General features: G+C 35.8%; 1 protein-coding gene across 1 annotated transcript in view; it reads left to right on the top strand.

Moving 5' to 3' along the window:
* Positions 1-17,513, top strand: part of ABCA13 (ATP binding cassette subfamily A member 13) — a 173,327-nt gene extending 155,814 nt beyond the window's left edge. The window contains exons 52-55 of the mRNA XM_063399467.1: positions 1,819-1,911; positions 14,531-14,636; positions 15,515-15,652; positions 17,149-17,513. Coding sequence (XP_063255537.1) covers positions 1,819-1,911; positions 14,531-14,636; positions 15,515-15,652; positions 17,149-17,238 — 427 coding nt within the window. The 3' untranslated portion in view covers positions 17,239-17,513. The remainder of the gene's footprint in view (positions 1-1,818; positions 1,912-14,530; positions 14,637-15,514; positions 15,653-17,148) is intronic.
* The last annotated feature ends 811 nt before the right edge of the window (positions 17,514-18,324 follow it).

The raw sequence follows: 18,324 nt of genomic DNA, 5'->3' as shown, positions 1-18,324 counted from the left end.
GAATTAATGAAGGAATGTGACCAAAATCCCTCCAATGTTTTAAATTTTAAGATTTTTTTAGAAATTCTTAAAATATGTATGTTGTCCCAGTCCATCATTGATGGAAAAATTCTCCTAAAAATTTCTAGTGTTTTATTTATGGGAGCTGAGTTTTGAAAATCATGAACCTGTGTTTGATGGCCAGGTACTTACCAGCACACTCAATTAGGGAACATACTTACGCATTGTGAATTCAGCTCAGTGATTTTCAGGAAAAAATATGCTTTGAATTTTCAGTGCAGATTAAGAGCCTTTAGTTGTCAAACACCAGCTAAATAGAAGAGACCTGTGATCTCATTACCAATATGATGTAAACAAACAAACAGAATCCATCAAATTGTGCTAACTACACATTTAGCTCTACAACTGAATGACTTGAAGCAGACAATAAGTACAGTGATACTGTTCACATTGTTGTGCCAGGGTCAAGAAAGGAGAAATTATTTTATACTATTTATACTATTTTCTGAAGGCCATTTGGGGTTTGAGATTATTTTCTTGAATACCTACAGGAATTTTACATATGAAATGAACTTTCATATGTGTCAGCAAATACATGTGTAAGGTGTAGAGAGGGTTTGCTGTGTAAAAATCATGTTTTGAGGACTGTTTACCTACTTTTTCAGAGACAATCTTTTACTTACATTTCAGAGGCAAAACTTCTGAGTTAACTGGGGAGGAGTGAGGCTTTATCGACTGTCCCTACAGCCCTAAATCTGTTTAATTTTGCCACAGCTGGGGAACGTTATGCCAAGGGAAGCATTAGGAGTTACTCAGTGAATTTCCTGATTTGTGGGAAGATGTGTCAGCCCCCCCCCTGTCTCTCTCAGACACAGCAATTCTCACCACAGCCCTGTCATATTACAAAGAAATTGTTCCTAGGGCAGTACTTAATTGCCAGCATTCGTTCAGTCAAAGCACTTTCATTTGGACTGGCCCATGGCAGTCCACAAGACATCTCTTGTTCAGCTGTCTCAGAAGGGTTGGGGAGGACATGCAGTGAATTGTAGGAACACCAAACCTCTTTGAGTCCTCTTTGAGACCATGGGTGTGTCCTGACTGGTTCCTTATATCTAAAGTGCTTATTTGAAAGAGCTGCTCACAAAATGCTGCATAATGTGTAGGGTAGCAGCCCATCTGCCCTAAGTTTTACAAGTTAAAGCTATTATTTACCATCTGAAGCAGTCACATTGAGGAGGACCCTGCTTTTCTATTCAGATGCATTTCCATTTCCTAAATTCAGTTTGGATTGCACTGTTTTGGATTTTCTATCCTGCAATCAGGCTGAGGGTAACTTTTTCTCAAGGCCAAGTACTATGCAAAAGAAAGGCTGAGCATGCTTTTCATACTTTTCCCTTTATCCTTTAGCTCAGAATAAATATAAACAAGAGTTAAAGGGAATAACAGAGTTCATGACTCCCTCAGTGGTATTCCTGAGACTGCTTATGAGGCATTTGCCTGTGGTAATGATACCTTTACATTCTGACCAGAATTGTCCAGTTAGTCATGGACTAAAAATATAAATAATGGTTTAAGGCTCTCTTCTCTCTGTCATGTGGTAATAACTGTTGGTAGATACTGATTAGGGTTACAACTTTGGCTGTTACCTTTTGGAGCCAAAGGTTTTGTGCACCTATTTTTGCAGCTGTCCAGATTCTTCCACTTTAGTTAAAGTCAGGTATAAGCAATGTTTATACTACTCATTATTTATGTTTTTCCCTTTTATTTTTGTTTTCGCTACTAACTATATTTATTTTTTCCCCTTGATTTATTTTGTAGTATGGAAGAATGTGAAGCTCTCTGCACAAGGCTTGCTATTATGGTCGATGGAGCTTTCAAATGTCTTGGTTCTCCCCAGCACATTAAAAACAGGTATTATACATCAACATCAAATCTCCTGCATCTTTATTCCAGCTAAGAGCTGGCTAGATGCTTTAGTAGTGCTAAGGCATAAACACTAATGACGACTAAAAACATCTTCTTTTTCCTGCTGTCATGGAAGTTAAAAAAGAGCCAATTAGGATAACTTAGGAAGCTAAATTGACATGTGACATTGCTAAAATGCTTTGTAGTCTGCATTGGTAATTGAAAGAGACAGATCTGCATCTAAAAAGAAGCACTTCTGCACACAACCTAAGGAATACATTGTGAGAATTCAACATGGCGATGAAATATGGTTTGGTTCCTTCTGAGGGTTTTGCATAATAGGGAGAGGCGTTTTTAACAGGTCAGCAGCCAGCAAGAACATCTATTTTGAACTCTCTCTGCTTCCTACAAAATTCACTGACAATTGCAGATATTTATGCTGTTTTCTGCATCCTTTTCCTGATGCACATAAGCCTCTTTCTGTTTGAACTCTGTTCATGAGTTAATTTAATACCTATTAATGAGGATGTTTAATTCAGAGGATGAGCTCAAACTACCATAAAGGAAAAAGGATCAGAAGCTGAGGGGAAAGTTGCTGCAACTTATAGCTAGAACATTTACATTCAGTTGTAAATGTAATTGTTAGGACACGCAGACAGTCAGCTGTGTAAGATGATACAGCTCATTTACAAGCAGCAAAGCTACACTGCTTTGTACTGGCTCAGCACTTAGTTCTCTTAAGTGCAGATGCACTTGACATTGGGAACAAGCTCTGTAGAAATGCTTTGGAATTGCTGTCTGCCCCGTTTATAAGGCAGACATTATGTTTGGCTTTCTGGCCTTCCCTTTGGGCGGGACAATGGATCATTGCTTCACAGCTTCATTAGCAAGATGGGCCTGACTCAGACTGGCTCTCTCCTTACAAGTTTTTTCATGAAGACAAACTTTCAGTTAGAGATATTACAATCCAGATGGTGAAAAAAAATTGATGCTTGCATCTCTCATTCTGATGATTCTGTGTGATTGTAGCCTTCTTTTCATGTTTGCACACCTTTCAGTCCCTGTTTGCCTCAAGTTCTGGAGGCATGAAGGTCAATTGATCTGCAGCAGTTTCTGCTTCATTTGTGTTGAGGTCTTTGCCTTTGCTATCCTGTCTCTTCCCAAATTTCATAGCATAGAATGACCTGTTATCTCACTAACTGGAGTAGATTAGTGAGTGTGAAGGCATCCTTTATTTCTTTTGTAGGAGAAACAGCTCATATGTAGAGGACAGTGTAGCTCACTGTGTAGAGGACAGTGCAGATCTTGGACAGGTGAAAATGCTTTTTGAAGATGGGTGTCCTCCCAGTCAGGAAAGAACAGTATTACTGAGGCACTTCAGCTGAGTGTATAAAGTCAGCTGGGATGAATGTGAGTCCTCCCTTTTTATGTTTCAGACCCTCTGGAGTGAGTACATGTCTCTGTCTTCTGCACTTGACCTGGAGAGGGTAAAATCAGTCCACATGGCTACCTTCCCCTTTATCTTATCAGTGACTTTGTAATTTTTTTTGCCACTTCTGATGTTTCCTTTAGCAGCATCTTTTCATCTTCCCTCTTACAGAAACAAGACATCAAAAGCATACTCATAAGTATGTGCCGTATTCATATAAATAAGGCAGTGATTTCTCAATTTGCTGCACTGCCTCTGTAGATAAACCTCTTTCAGATCACAGTTAGCAAATCAATGCAGAAGTATCCTGCTGGAAGTGCCATCATATTACTTCTTATTGAGATGATACTAGTACTGTTATTATTATAGAGATAGTCACAGATCAGCCATTCTGGAATCAAGGCTGTATGAGTGCTTCTTTCAAATTCACTAAAGCAAGGTCATAACAGGAATATTTGGCAGCCATGTTCATAGCAATTATTTTTTAAAAATCATTGTAACTTTAAAAGGCAAACTTTCTCTGTAATAAGAATATTTCATACTATCAGCAGGTATGTGTTTCAGGGCAGTTTAGTGTACGTCCATCAGTGACATTCACATGGGAAAATATGTGTACTTGAGATCAATATTGCTGAGAGTGTCTACACAAACTGTGTAGCTCAAGTTGCATGAAGATTTTTTATTTAAGGCAGGACTAAAATCCCTTTAACTCCTAGCTTATTGATTGATTTGGTCTCCAAATTTTCCATGCTAACTGTTCAGGAACATATTGAATTTTTTTTAAACTTTACAATCCTTTATTAAGAAAAAATAGCCATGATTAAATCCTTTATCAAAGGACTTAATTAAAATCATGCAGTTTTCTGAATTTTTTTCTAACTGCCTAATACCTTTTCTTGGCTGGAGAGAACAAAACCATTGTAGAGAGCACAGTCTTCAAATGTCACATACACACAGCTGTTAAAGCTTGCAGAAAAGACATTTCTGTGTTTTCTTTGGAAATCTTTTGACAAGTGCTGGGGAGAAGTCAAAGACTGTTCTTGTACTCCTGTTATTTTATGGCTTAGTCTAGCTTCCTAACAGGCCTCCAACACATGCCGGTGTGATCCTTCATCATAAAACCCAGGCTAACCCAGGCTAACCCAGGCTAATCACACACCTAATACTTAAAGTAATTGTTAGGAAATGAAAAAAGTGTAGATTCTGTGCAATTAAAGTTCCAAACTTACTTGAAGACAATTTCTTGGTATGCTACCATGTACCATATGGAGAATTCTCGTATCTGCATGAGATGAGGAAAGGGCAGAGAAGCAGAACTCCAAAGAAATCCATTGAAATAATTGCATTTTAATAATTTTAAATCTTCATTTTCTCAGTTTCTACTCCAGCTGTGAACATCTTGAAAAGCTTTCAGAACTTGGAAGATTATTGAGTGATTCCTTCCTTCCCATTTTCCTTCCCTCTCTATGATTTAATAGCCTTATCATTCTGATCAGCATAGAGGAAAATACCGTTTCTTCTAAAGTGATAGGCCACAAGGATTAGTTAATATTCACCTCTGTTAGGAAATATCTACCTGGAAGAAAGAATGTTTTCCTCAACAGCCACCTCCACTGATATAATCACCAGACTTTTCCTAGTGTTTCAGTATTTTCCTGCCATTACCACTGTCGATTATATTTGTCCCATGCACCATCGCACAGTAAAAAACCCATCACCTCTTTAACTTTGTTAAAAAAAAAAAGTTCCATGAAGCAATACAAGGAAAACATAAACAAAACTGATTTTGTTGTATCTGTTTTAATTTAATTACCAATACCCTTAAAAATTTGTATTTTTGGATGGTGTTTTTTGTGCTATGTGTTGAATGAATCAGGCTAGTTGTATACACATTCATATTAACAGAGAAGAATGGTACTAAAATAAATTAATGGGGTGATAGTTATAGATTACAATGGTTTCTTTGTTAGATTTTACAGATTGTTTTTTAAAAAATTGTTCTTATTTATAAGCAGCTCTTGATATCCTTAAGTATGTTTTCAATTTGTTTCTACAAATCAAGTTGAACAAATACTTTAAAATCAACGAGTGTACTGATCTGGCTTTGAAGACTGCAAAGAGAGAAATCTGACCACTAAATAAATACTTAAAACAAAGATCACTTTCATACAGCTTTTATTTATAAAAGAATAAATCCAGTAATATAAGAAATAGAAGCATATTTTGATATTACATTTAATTCTATTAGTATGTCTCAATAATTTTTCCTCTTCTAAATGTAGGAACATATACCAAAATGACATTCTTTCTTCTCTTCTTGTTGAATTCTGTCTGTCTTGATGGAAGTTCTCAAAATTGTTTCATTTGTTTATTCTTTAGTACCATTCCATCCTACAGAGTTCAGATTATGATCACCTTTTTGATGGATATGTGATGAAGGTTTAATGAATCTTCCTTGGGGCCCTGCTAAATTAACTTCTTCTCTGTGGTGGCAAGTTCAAGGATTGAGCTCTTTCTGTATGGCTACAATTTCAGCCTTTTGGCAGATGTGAAAGATCATAATCTTGGACTGAGTACAGCTTTGTCAGATGGCAGGACAAAATTCCGCTATGAAGGGTATGGGTGAACTCCAGGAAGATGCTAATGTGAAACATAAATGCTTCATAGGGATATAAAAAGTGATGCTACTTCTAATGTGTGAGACTTGTTCCAGTTTTGCAGCCCTTCTGCTAGCCTGTTAGAAAATGCTTATCCAAAAATGTCTTCTCACTACAAATGTCGATGTTTGGGTTTCTGCTCCCAGCTGCTGAACCTTGACTATATTTATATGTGTTTAAACAGATTTAAACTACCTGCAGATATTTATCAGCAGAATAGTAAGGGTAAAACTTCTTTAGAAAGGCTTTTTATTGTAGGTGGCAAATTTATAAACAATATCATGAAATTTATTAGGTAGAAGAATAAACTGAAGGACAATTTTCAAAAACTTAGCATCTTAGTTCTAGATGTAGTTTGTCTGAGATTGATGTGTTAACAGTTGTGCCCATTAAAGCCTAATTTCAGACAACTCCTGCCAACAGAGTCAATTACTCTAAATTGTGAATGGATTACATTTAAATGCTCTCTTCAGTATTCTCCATTATACTTAAAGGTTTTTTTTGAAAATTCACAGAAGCATTTTCATGTGAGATACAGCTGGCCAATTCTCTGGGAGCAACATTTTGAATATTATCCTTCATTCTAGGGCCATCTGGACAGACTTCTCATATCAGAAAAACCCATATCAATTTGTCAGGTGCTGGACATCAAGTCTTTGCTCAAATTTTATCAGCAAGTCATCTGATTAAATTTCCCCACAATTAATTCATTTGCTATAGCTGGGTTAGAATGGAAAATATGTTGGCAGACTATTTATAATTTACCTTTTTTTTAAAGGTTGATTGGGAATGTTTTATTGCTTTCCTCAAAGCTACACATGTAGATTTTTTTAATGGAAAAGTGAGAATTAAAATTAAAGTTCTCTTCAATATTTCAGCCTTTGATGGACACAGTGTTATTAATTGACATACTAGCAATAAGTTTCTTACATGGTATAAAATACAACAATTAATGTAATTTTCATTCTTCTTGACCAAAAAAGCTTTCCTCTTGTACACAAAAAATGTATTAAGGCAGAGGTTTTGTAGTCATGTAGTATAGCTATTAGCTTATCTTTCCAGAGGAAAGTTTGAAGAAGAGTTCTTAGAATTTAAAAAACGCACACATCAGGAGTTCAGAATGGAACAATATCTTTTGACTCTTTTGAAAACTTTGTGCAATATTTATTCCGCCCTACTGTGCATATGCATTAGAATGCTTTTATTTTTGGTCATTTTATACTATGTTTTCCACAGGATGCTGCATGTTATCGCTAAATAAATCATTAAATCAGCAGCAACTAATTAAGATTTAATATTCTCCTCTTTCCCTAGTATGTGTTTTACTAGGAGTTTTTCAAACCTGTCCTTAAGTACAGTATTATCTGCATTTATTGGATCAGGGCTTCACAAATATCAGCATTTTTGTTTTCCACAGCACTTCTGGGAAACTTGATTTGAAACAATTATTCCCATTTTATAGAGGAGTACCCAAAGATTGGTGCTAAAGTTGAGAGAGTTTGGGTATTTCATCTGAGCAGTTTCTGACTAAATATTTTGCATTTGTTCAACATTGCATTCCAAACAAAACTCCTATTAACTTCAGCTGTAGCTGTGGGTGTTCCAGAAGGCACTGAGAATCGCTCCTGCCAGCTGGAACCCTTCTTCTCCAGGTGGGCCCTTAACAAGACAGGAAAGCAGTAAAGAAAGATGTGGTCTACGTGAATTACCACAGACCACACCAGGTGTATGAGGATGAAAGGGTAAGATTTGTTTCCCCAGGGCATTCCAGAACCATGAAGTACTTTCTTCCCTTTTTCTTCCCTTTTTCTTCCCTTTTTCTTCCCTTTTTCTTCCCTTTTTCTTCCCTTTTTCTTCCCTTTTTCTTCCCTTTTTCTTCCCTTTTTCTTCCCTTTTTCTTCCCTTTTTCTTCCCTTTTCTCATCAGTCTGCTCTCTTATTTGCAGCATTTTCTAAGCACTGCAGCAAATAAAGCCACTTGTCTGAGCAGGTACATCCAGTGTATCTTGTAAGGCATACACAATAAGGATTTCATGACAGGGTGCTGTGTGATTGATGCAACTGAAATTTATTACATAAAGCAAATATAACTGTGGTTTACATTTTAATTTCACACCTTGTCTCCATTAAACACTTTTTAGCTTGAGATTTGACTTTGAGGCATTGATAAGTTTTTAAATACATATTTTAATGTGTAATACAGTGATGATTATGTTATTAAAAAAACAATACATGCAAACCCACAATGGTAATGTTACTTTACTTCTGCCTTTTAGCTGTTGAGCCCCAGAAGGTGCTTTGAGGAAACAGTTTAGGTTCTTCATAGTCTGTACCATCAACTTTACACAGGATTATAGCGCTGCTGCTCCTGTTTCTCTGGGAATAAAATATATAAATAATACAAGAATAAAAAAATCCCTGATACTTGCCAGTATGTGCAGATAAACAAGCTCAAATATGGAGAGATTTTGTGTGCACATACATAAACAATTAACAAGATTTTTTGAGGGTTTCACCACATATTTAGAAATCACACCTAAGAATTTACAAGCGCACAGAGAGCAAGGCAAAGTTGTACCCTGCAGTGCTCATAATCTGGGACTGTCACTGTTATGACAATTGTATTATTGAATACAGAAATTAACTTTAGATGGTTTGATATACAAGCCTGAGTGTGTGTGAACAAATAGTGCATGTACAATATACCTAAACGAGTGTTAGTCATCATTTAAATAACTGGTTTTGTGTTTCTATTGTTACCCTGGAAAAATCATGATTGCTTAAAAAATGATAAAACAAACTCTATAAATAGTACATAGAAGAGAGATTTTATAATTTATTTATGTCTGTTTGTTTGCATCTTATCAAGTTTATCTGTTCAGCAATGCTGAGGTTCTGAATAAATGCAGAAGGAAATCTCATTTTACAAGTGACAGGGCATTTGCATTTGTTTTCAGCATTTTTTTAAAAAACACAAGTATTTAAAAATTAATTACCTTTTTTTTCCTCATTGGTATTGACTACTTGTTTTTTATATAGATGAAATAATTAAATCATTTCATCTATTTTATAGATGAAATAATTAAATAAATCATGTGATTTAAAATTATCTTAAACTGTGATGAATTTGTTTTAAAAATTTTTATTTCAATTTTATTTTCTTTTTCTTTCTAATGTTTTTCAAAGTGTTTTGTTCTCAATGTTGTTCAAGATTTGTTCTGTTTGTAAATTGTATTTGTGACTAAGGCTGTGAGAGGGATGACCTGGATGTGAATCCCATGCTTCAGCAATTATCCTGGTGTACTAAGTTATCTTGCTGAGATGAGGCCTATTTTACCTTAAACGATTTCATGATTCTATTCACTTAGGGAAAGTAGAACCATATCTGCCTGCAAATGAATATCAACAAAAGCAGAGGGATAAACAGCACAGTAGAAGATTATTCCCTCTCTTTGATATATGGCATATATTCTAAAAGATGCAATTCCTTGCAGACATTAAGTGCCAATGTTCTCTTTACTGTTTTTTTTTTAAATCTAATAATGTCATTTTGAAGCAATACTTTGATCAAACTAGTGCATACACAAAGTATGCACATTATATTTCCATCAGTAAAATTTCTGTGAGCTGTAATTTTTTGATGTATATATATATATAATATAAATATAGCACAACATTCTCCAGGAAATGTATGCTTTGATTAGTGGGAAAAAAAAGCATATGGGAGATTAGATGCTTTTCTTATTTCTCAAAGTTTAGGAAATGGGGCCATGTTCCTCCTTTCCTGAGGCTGTATGCAGCAAATTTTACAGGGGGAGAGAAGAGTTGATAAATAGGCTTTGTGAAGAGTGTGATTTGATGAGCTGTTTAATCTGGACCTGCTGTAACTTAATACAGTGGTTTCAAAGTTTGGTTTTGTTCATTTGTAGACAAGCAAACTCCTAATGCTTTTAAATGAAAACACGGGGGTTTGTCTGGTTGTTTTGTTTTGTTGTGGTTTTTTTTAACTTTGTTTTGTTTTTAATTTTTTTGTTTTGTTTTGTTTGTTTTTGTTGTTGGTTTTTGGGGGTTTGTTTGTTTTTGGTTGTTTTGTAGGTGGTTTTTTTTTGTTTGTTTGGTTGGTTGGTTTTTTTTTTAAGCTAATAAAAATCTGCTGATAGTGTAACTCCTTTTTCACCCTTCACATAAAGCAAGTTTTCATGGGTCAAGCTTAAGAAAACCCATAGGGTTAATTCCTTTATGGAATACTTGTGATCAAATGCAGGCTCAGCTATGTTTCAACAAGAATTCTTGTCCCCATTGAAACCTCTGAACCAGGACCCCCAAGGAATGAGCAGAAAGGAACACTGAGAAGCTATTCTGCCCCAAGTGGCAACTCCTCTCCTTGATATTCATGAGAATTTTCAGCCTTTGGGCCACTAAATCCACTTCCATTACCATTGCAAGGTTAAAAGAGGACCAGGAAAGCATCCAGGGAACTTCCTCATCAGTATAGGTTTGGTTACACTTTATTTCAGTGCATGACTGGAGCTTGCGTAGACACATCTGAAGTCGATTTACATAAACTATTTTTGTACTGCTGGCAGTGTGGCTGTGGGGCTGCAAAACCCTTCTGAGAACTAAGGAACTATTTGGGTGATTTACCCAGGCTGACCTCCTCTTGGTGGCATTTATACCAAGAGAAGCCTGAGGTCAGATCAAACACCTCTAGCACAGTATTCTCACTCTGAAAGCAGTCAAGGGAAAAATACAGGAACAAGATAAGCATAGGAATTGACCACATTACTCAACTACCTTTAGCAATTTCTTTTTGTGAGGCTCCTTAAATCAGATGTGATTTTAGTAGATCCCCACCATGAGTTTTTCTGTCTCTTATTCAACTCATGTCAAGTTCTGACATCTAGCACATCCCATGTCAATGGTTGTACATTTTCTCTGCACAGTGTAAGGAAGATTACTTCATCTTACTGACTTGGCATTTCTTTTCCCATAATTTAACTCTGTGTGCCCTGCTCTTGCATGAGAAACAGATAGATGAAGAATTATTTCTTCTTTTGGTTGCATAATCATTATTCTGGGCTCCCTAGAAATACCTTTTGACCACCTCGTCATCTTTCTTTCATGATGAAAAGTTCTAGCCTATTTAGTAATTCCTGCTATGGAAATATTTCCATTCTTTGTTACCTTTTTATGTTCCTTTTGCTCCCCTGTTATCTGGGTGCTCAGATACCTTCAGGACCTATGTAAATTAAAAGTGTGGAGTTCCTGTAGTTCTTGCTAAGCTCCTGCTTCTGCAGCCGATGCTTTTGTTAAATAGTCAAATTAATTAGTTTACAGTCAATTTGGGAATTTATATTTTAGCTTCAGTCTTATGTTGGTATTTTAACAGAAAAAACACTCAATAAGTTATACTCCCAGAACCTCTAATGAGGTGAAAGTCATGCATGAACTAGTAGTTAGACTGAGGAAGACAAGGAAGGATAGAGAGAAGAAAAATATTTTGTCAGAATATGTGGGCTTATGTGTTTGTTTATACAAAAATAGAAATGGAGGTGTTGTTGAAGTAACATGGCAGTGCACAATATGTTCTCTGTTGAATAGCTTTGAAGAAATGATTCTTTTGCAGCAGATGGCTGCTGAATGAGTCTGCCGGCTCAACTTAGGCCATTTCAATGATAATGTCTTCCTCTTTAGGTCTTGAACTATTTCGTGCTAAAGGTTTGATCTTAAGAGTGCTAATCAAACCAGATTGTGATTTTCTCTGTAATTCCACTTTGGGTTTCTGAATTAATTAAATTGTCTGAATCAGAGAGGAAGAGTGAACAAAATGGTCAACTCAGTTTCCATTGCTCAGTGCACTGCTGAAAGCAGCTTGCTGATTATAGCAGGGGGAAATGTTTATTGCTGATCAGCTTACTCTATATGGGGAGCTCTTGTACTAAAATGAAGTATAAAATCAAGGTAAAGAAGCATCATAACTCTACTAGCCAAAAGAAGAAAAATCTTTTAAAGCTTTTTATTGGTGCCATGCTGGCACTTATGCCATTCACAATTTAGAGCTAAACCAAAGTAGCACAGATTCCTCTGTCTTTGCTAATCAGAATTTTGATTCATTTTCTTTGGAAACTTCATTGCATACAGCAATTTCATTTTACGAGACTGTTGAATGTCTCATAAAACCCAGAATTTTTCAAACTGTAATTCAATAGTCGTTGTATAGAAATGCCAAAAAACTGATCAGAATCAATGATCTCTTGTAAAATGTTGCCTCAGGTTAGCTGTCAACTAAATTGAATACCCTTGTTAACTATATCCATCTTTGTAACAACTTTTTTATTGTCATATGTATTTTTTTCAGGGATGATGCTATGCATTTAAAACATTTAATTAGAAATCTATTTAAAACTTAGTAAATCATTGCAAAGCAAATCTGCCAGACACTGCTTTGGATTCCACCTAATTCTGGATCTCTGATGAATCAGCACTGTTCATCTGTCAGGCTACACTCTCCAGCAAATATTTAGTACCCCGCTGTCTGGACTGAATACAATTTAGTTCACGGAACATCCTTTAGGAACCAACAGACAGGACACTGCATCAGGATGTTTCCTACTCCATTTCAAGTAGTTCAGTGGTTGCATTTGACTAAAATAAAAAAATAAACAAAACAAAGAAATAAACCCAACCAAAGAAAAAAACACCAGCAACAACAAACCCACAAAAAACCCCACAAACCAAGCAAAGACTAAAAATCCTTACACTAATTTATCTGTAAGGGGCCTTGTCATTTTTATGAAGAAGCTGCCACTGTTTGTACTACATAAAAAAATTTGTAAAATATTTATTATAAAAAAATTAGGATTTTTGTTTGAGATCCTTGGAAATTGCATTTTGAATTCATGTGAAATTCTTAATAGAATAAAATCTGCAGTCTATTTTATTTCATTATGGAGACTTGCAGTGCTCTTAAATAAATGCAGACTGTTCCTTTATAGCAACAGAGTTTCTGACCCAATGCAAAATAAAAATTAAAGCCCTTACATTGCTATGTACTTATTATAGGTGAGGAACATGTGGTGTTTCATGTGGAATATTTTGCTGGGAATCATTCATGCACTGGTTAAACTGGACATATATCTCAAAATAGTTCTTACTATCTTTTTTTACCCTTTGATTGGTAATCTGTAGACATTTTTTTATGTATTGAAATAGGGAATCATTGTAGAGTGGGCTGTGATATATCCTCTGCTTTGTTGACATGAAAATGTGCCTCTCACCAGACAGACCCAATTAAACCAGCTGCTAGCCTGAATCATGAGTTGTGCACAGGAAAGACACGAGAGAGAAGGGGTTTGGACAAGTGCATATTGCAGAGGTAATCTCTAGGAACTAAACCACTAGATTAAAGGATTTGGCAATGAATAATTGCCACACTGGAGAACAAAGAAAAGGGAATTGTGCTGGAATGAAGGATATGGGAGTGATGGTCAGTGGAAAGATAGAGGAAGTGACAGATTTCTGAGGAGACATGGGCAGCTCTGCCCAAGGTCCCTCTCCCCCTTTCAGCTCCTCCTTTCCATTGCTCACTGGCAACAGGGGAACAGCAGTGGCAGTGGAAAACTCTTCTGATGTGGCTCCTGCTGGTGTTTTTCCCTAGCGATTAACCAAGAAGGAGAACCCAAAGGAAGGAGAACATGTAGCTGCAAAGCAGGGAAGGGGCACAGCACAGCCCCTTTTTGTCCTATGTCTCTGCTGAGCTCTGTCTGTGTACCCCAGTTTGTGGACTGGTGCAGCACAACCTCCGTTGATGAAGAAATGTGCATAAGAACATGGTTGTCATTTCAGTGTTCACTGGTTCACTGCAACTTTCCTTAATAACCATCTGCAGTGAGTAAAGCTAATAAAAATACAGTATTGGTTAGATTGCCTGTACTTAAATTTTAGCACATTTTTGTTGAGAAAGAGAAGTTAATTTCCTAAATTAATCCGAGAGATTGTGTGGTCATAGAGACAAAGAAAATTTATTAACTTTCCCATATCCCTAAATATCCCTACACTTGCCTTTGCATATCTTTAAAACACCATTGTACTCGCACTGCTGAAATCTGCTTTTGAATGTGTAGCTTTGTTAACAGATTTGAAAAATCATGCTATGTGCCCGTTTTTCTCATTAGTAAAGTTGAAGGATTTTTTTTTTCTTTTTCTGTATATGTGATTGGTAATCTTCATGGTTTTATACCGACCACTAAAGCAATATAGCAATTAAAGCATAGTTTACATAACAAAGGTTGAGGTATATTGAGTAGTGAAACACACTAGTAACTAAAATTAGACATAACATGTTATTGTCTCTGTTATTATTAATTTTAAAACTTCCTGATTGAAATTCTGTTGTTCAATAACATTACAGTAAAATCACAGTGATAAAACAGTAGGCATGTGTGATATTTGATATAATCATAGAAAAAAAGTCAATTGAACCAAGTGTTCTCCCTTTCATGGTGTCTTCATGGACTTATATTTCTGCATTTCATTCCCAGGTTTGGAGATGGTTATTCTGTCAAAGTTTGGCTTAGCAAAGAAATAAGTTATGGAAGAATGATTTTGGACTGTCTACAGCTGCATTTTCCTGGAACACAGTTTAAGGTACAGATAAAACTCCTTGTAGGATATGGAAGGATTAATTTGGGGCTGGTAAGAACAGTACATACATGTTTGGATATTTACATGTTTGGATATACTGATCTTCTTGGAAAAAGTACATATCCCTTTTATTTTTCTATTAAGCGATTCATAAAAGATGGATTTATGATGTTATTTAAATCAACTCCAAACAAGCATTTAGGCAATGTAAATAAAAAGGTCTTTTCTCTGACTGAAAATTTCCTTTTGTTTTATTTTTGACAAAATTGAGCTCAAATCTGTCTTTACCTGAAGTAGGACTACAGTGTAGTCACTAAGACTATTTGCTTTGCTTGCTTTCTGATAAGGCCCAGAGTTGATAAGTCTCAGCCTTTATTGAGATTCTTTGATTTAATACAAAGCCTTATAAGAGACCTATAGCAATTACGTTTCAGTAAAAATTCTCAAGGGCTTTTACTTTAACTGTGTCTAGGAAAAGAATAATGGAAAGCAACGTCTATCTTAGGGTTATGTGTATAAGCCTGTACTCAGGAGCTCAGACAGCTGGGCATCTGTATATGCTCAGCCTTTTCCCAGGCTGCATTGTAACATTCTAACAGCACTAGTCTGTTAGAGTAAAATTGCCCTAAAGTTTTATATCTTTGATTTGAAATGAGATTAACAAGCTGTCACCTCAGAATACACACAAAATCTGCACGCTCAGTATGAACCGCTCTTTGTGCTGTGAGTGTAGACAAAATGTGTTCTTTTTTAAAGCTCCTATTTTCCACAGTAATCTGCAATAAGAGCATATTGAAGTTAGACTGGTTATAAGCAAGTGTTGCTTCATCACAAAGTACGTTCACTTGTGTCTGGTTTTTTTAATTTTTGCTTGTTTTCAGGGACAACATCTTAACCTGCTCGAGTACCATGTACCAAGAAGACAGGGATGTTTAGCAGAGCTCTTCAGAGTCCTAGAGAATCACAAAGCTTTTCTCCAAATCAAACACTACTCCATTAGCCAAACCACATTAGAGCAGGTATTTTATAGTTTTTCTTTCTTTTCTTCCCAGCCCCCATATTTTCCCAAATTCCATGTTTTTAAAATTATTTTTTTCCCTAAATGTGCTGTGTGTCATAGCTATTGATGTAGTAGAATATTCTATCTTTTACTGGGTTACCTGATTGTATGCAATACTCCAGCAGTTCCAGGCCATCTCAGGTCACACAGTGATTCCATGTCCCACGCTGCTTTTATGCTGGAGGTGAGCATAGTAAAAGCATCACAGCAGGCCACATACTTGTGTGCAAAAACATAATCTGTGCTTGGATGAATCTGCGACTATGAGGGATGACAAGGTGGGACTGTGAACCATCACGTCCACAATCCAAGAGTTGGGATCCTACCAATGTCCTTGAAAAGGCCAAACTGGTCTCTATAAATCATGGTAAACCTTAGACTTTTGGAACATTTTCCTGTGAGAATTTTATATGCACCAACAGATGGAAGAGACCTCACTGCTAAAGACTGTGAAATCCTCTTGTGAGAAAAAGAAGAACATATTCATGGCAAGCATGGGATTTTTGGGTGATTGTGATGTGTCACAGCATCTTCATATGCAACTGCTTGTTATTCATTCTGCACACTGAGAGGCACATCTAGTCAAAATATTAATTTTCTATGATTGATGGTGTGAATTTGTTCCCTTTTCCCATGTGCAAATCATTATTGAATTATTCTCCTCTATGCTGGTCTACTAACTACTTGTAAATGATCTATTCACTGAGTGACTGCATATAAGATAATTTCAGCCTGTTTCTTCAGGCATTGTTCACTCAGGTTTACTTCCTCTCCATTTTTCATGGTGATGCATCACCTCAGTCACCTACCACTACCTCCTCTCTCTGAGTGTCAGTTTTAAACAGGAAAATTGTTCTTCATAGTAACAAACGCACTTATAATGCACCCCAAGTTTGTTTACATACAAAGAGGATCATTTGAATAAAGAAGAGTCATTTTTCCCTCTACATGCCTTGCTGTGAAATAGTTGTGTGATTAAAATTGAAACAACTTTAAGTAGTAAGATCTGCGTTTAAAGTAAACCAAACCAATTCAAGGAGAAATGTTAGTCGTTGAATCAGAAGTGTGCTTTCACCTTGAAATATTTGCACCCTCATCTGTAACATTTATTGACAGAAACAACAGACTTAGATTCTTTAGGTATGTCATTCAAAGACAATTAAAACCTTTGTTTCACATTTACTTGTGCATAAAATGTATTTTTTGTATCTCAGTAACTCATTTTACCATAATTTTTATCATTTATCAACCCATGTCTTAGCTGAAAAGGGGAATAGGGATTATTTCTAGAGTTTATAAAACAGGTTTTTAGAAGGGATTCCCTCAACATGAGTTATGAATTATTTTGTCAAAAAAGCTAAGGAGAGTAGCTAAGAAATACCATTGCCTCTATCCCCAAGGTCTGAATTCAAGTGCTTTTATTTTGAAAATCCTACTTTTTATCATATCTTACAGGTGTTCATTAATTTTGCAACACAGCAACAAGGAGTCTCGTGTTCTTCACAAGGGTCTCCAGTTGTTCATCGTGATCGTCTCCCAGTCTAGGCTCAGAATAAGATACAGCCTCAACATAACTTGTGTGTGTGTGTAGGTGTGTGTGTGTGTGTTTGCAGAGATGTACACACAAGCTACATGCAATAACTTTTCAACTGTGAGAAATTTGTGTATGAGAAACAAATAGTAGAGGCAGAGGTGAGTTTTCATCTGTAGGCCAGTAGAAATGGTACCAGTTCTTGGTTAAGCAAGAAACTGATTATATGTGGAACAAAAATCTGCCAAAAAGTAATGTTTTCTTAATTTAACTGGAATTTTAAAATACAAATGGCCTAATTAATTAATGTAGAGGGAAAAAAAGCTGATCTGAAATATCAGTGCATAGTAGATTTATTTTTTTGTGGTAGCTCTGCATTCAACTATAGTACTTACTCGCATGCACACTTAATATCTAATTTTTACATAATAAGGAAAGAAAAGGCAAATAAATGGTAGCAATAGCTTGGCTATCACCCCGTATTTTTATTTTATCACACAAATTGAGAGCCTTTCGATTTCCCTGTTAATTCACTTTTATGTTGTGACAAGCTAAATTAACCTTCTCATTGTATAAAGCGTGCAGTGTATTCCATAAGGCTTTATGTTAAAGAGGTTATTAGTGTACTAGCCTAGTCTGCCTCCCAGTTATCTTAAGTAAATTTGAAAAGTTTTCATAAATCACACTTGACAATGAGCTTTACCCTCAGCCTGCGGGTTGCTGCTGGAAGTATTCTCAAGTACCTTTTTAATGACCTAGTTTGTTTTTCAAATCTTTTTGTTTCCTTTTTCTTCAAAGAGAATTTTAAAATGCTGTTTAACAGGAATGTTGAAAGCAAATAAGGTATACATTCAGACTGTGATCAATAAACTTCTCAATAAATATATTACAATGCTGGATATTTCAGACGAGGCCACTATCTTCAGCCTATACTCGTGTAAAATAAATGAACATTTAATGAATAAAAACTCCTTGTATATTGCGCTTGGAGAAAAAAAGCTTTTTTTTTTTTTTTTTTTTTTTTTTTTTTTTTTTTTTTTTGTACTAAGTGGCTGCCTCATCCAAAACAAGTCTTTGAAGTTCCTATGAAATTAGCTCAT

The sequence above is a fragment of the Prinia subflava genome, chromosome 1, assembly GCF_021018805.1.
Source record: "Prinia subflava isolate CZ2003 ecotype Zambia chromosome 1, Cam_Psub_1.2, whole genome shotgun sequence".
Taxonomy (NCBI): domain Eukaryota; kingdom Metazoa; phylum Chordata; class Aves; order Passeriformes; family Cisticolidae; genus Prinia; species Prinia subflava.
This window is presented reverse-complemented; position numbering and strand designations above follow the sequence as displayed.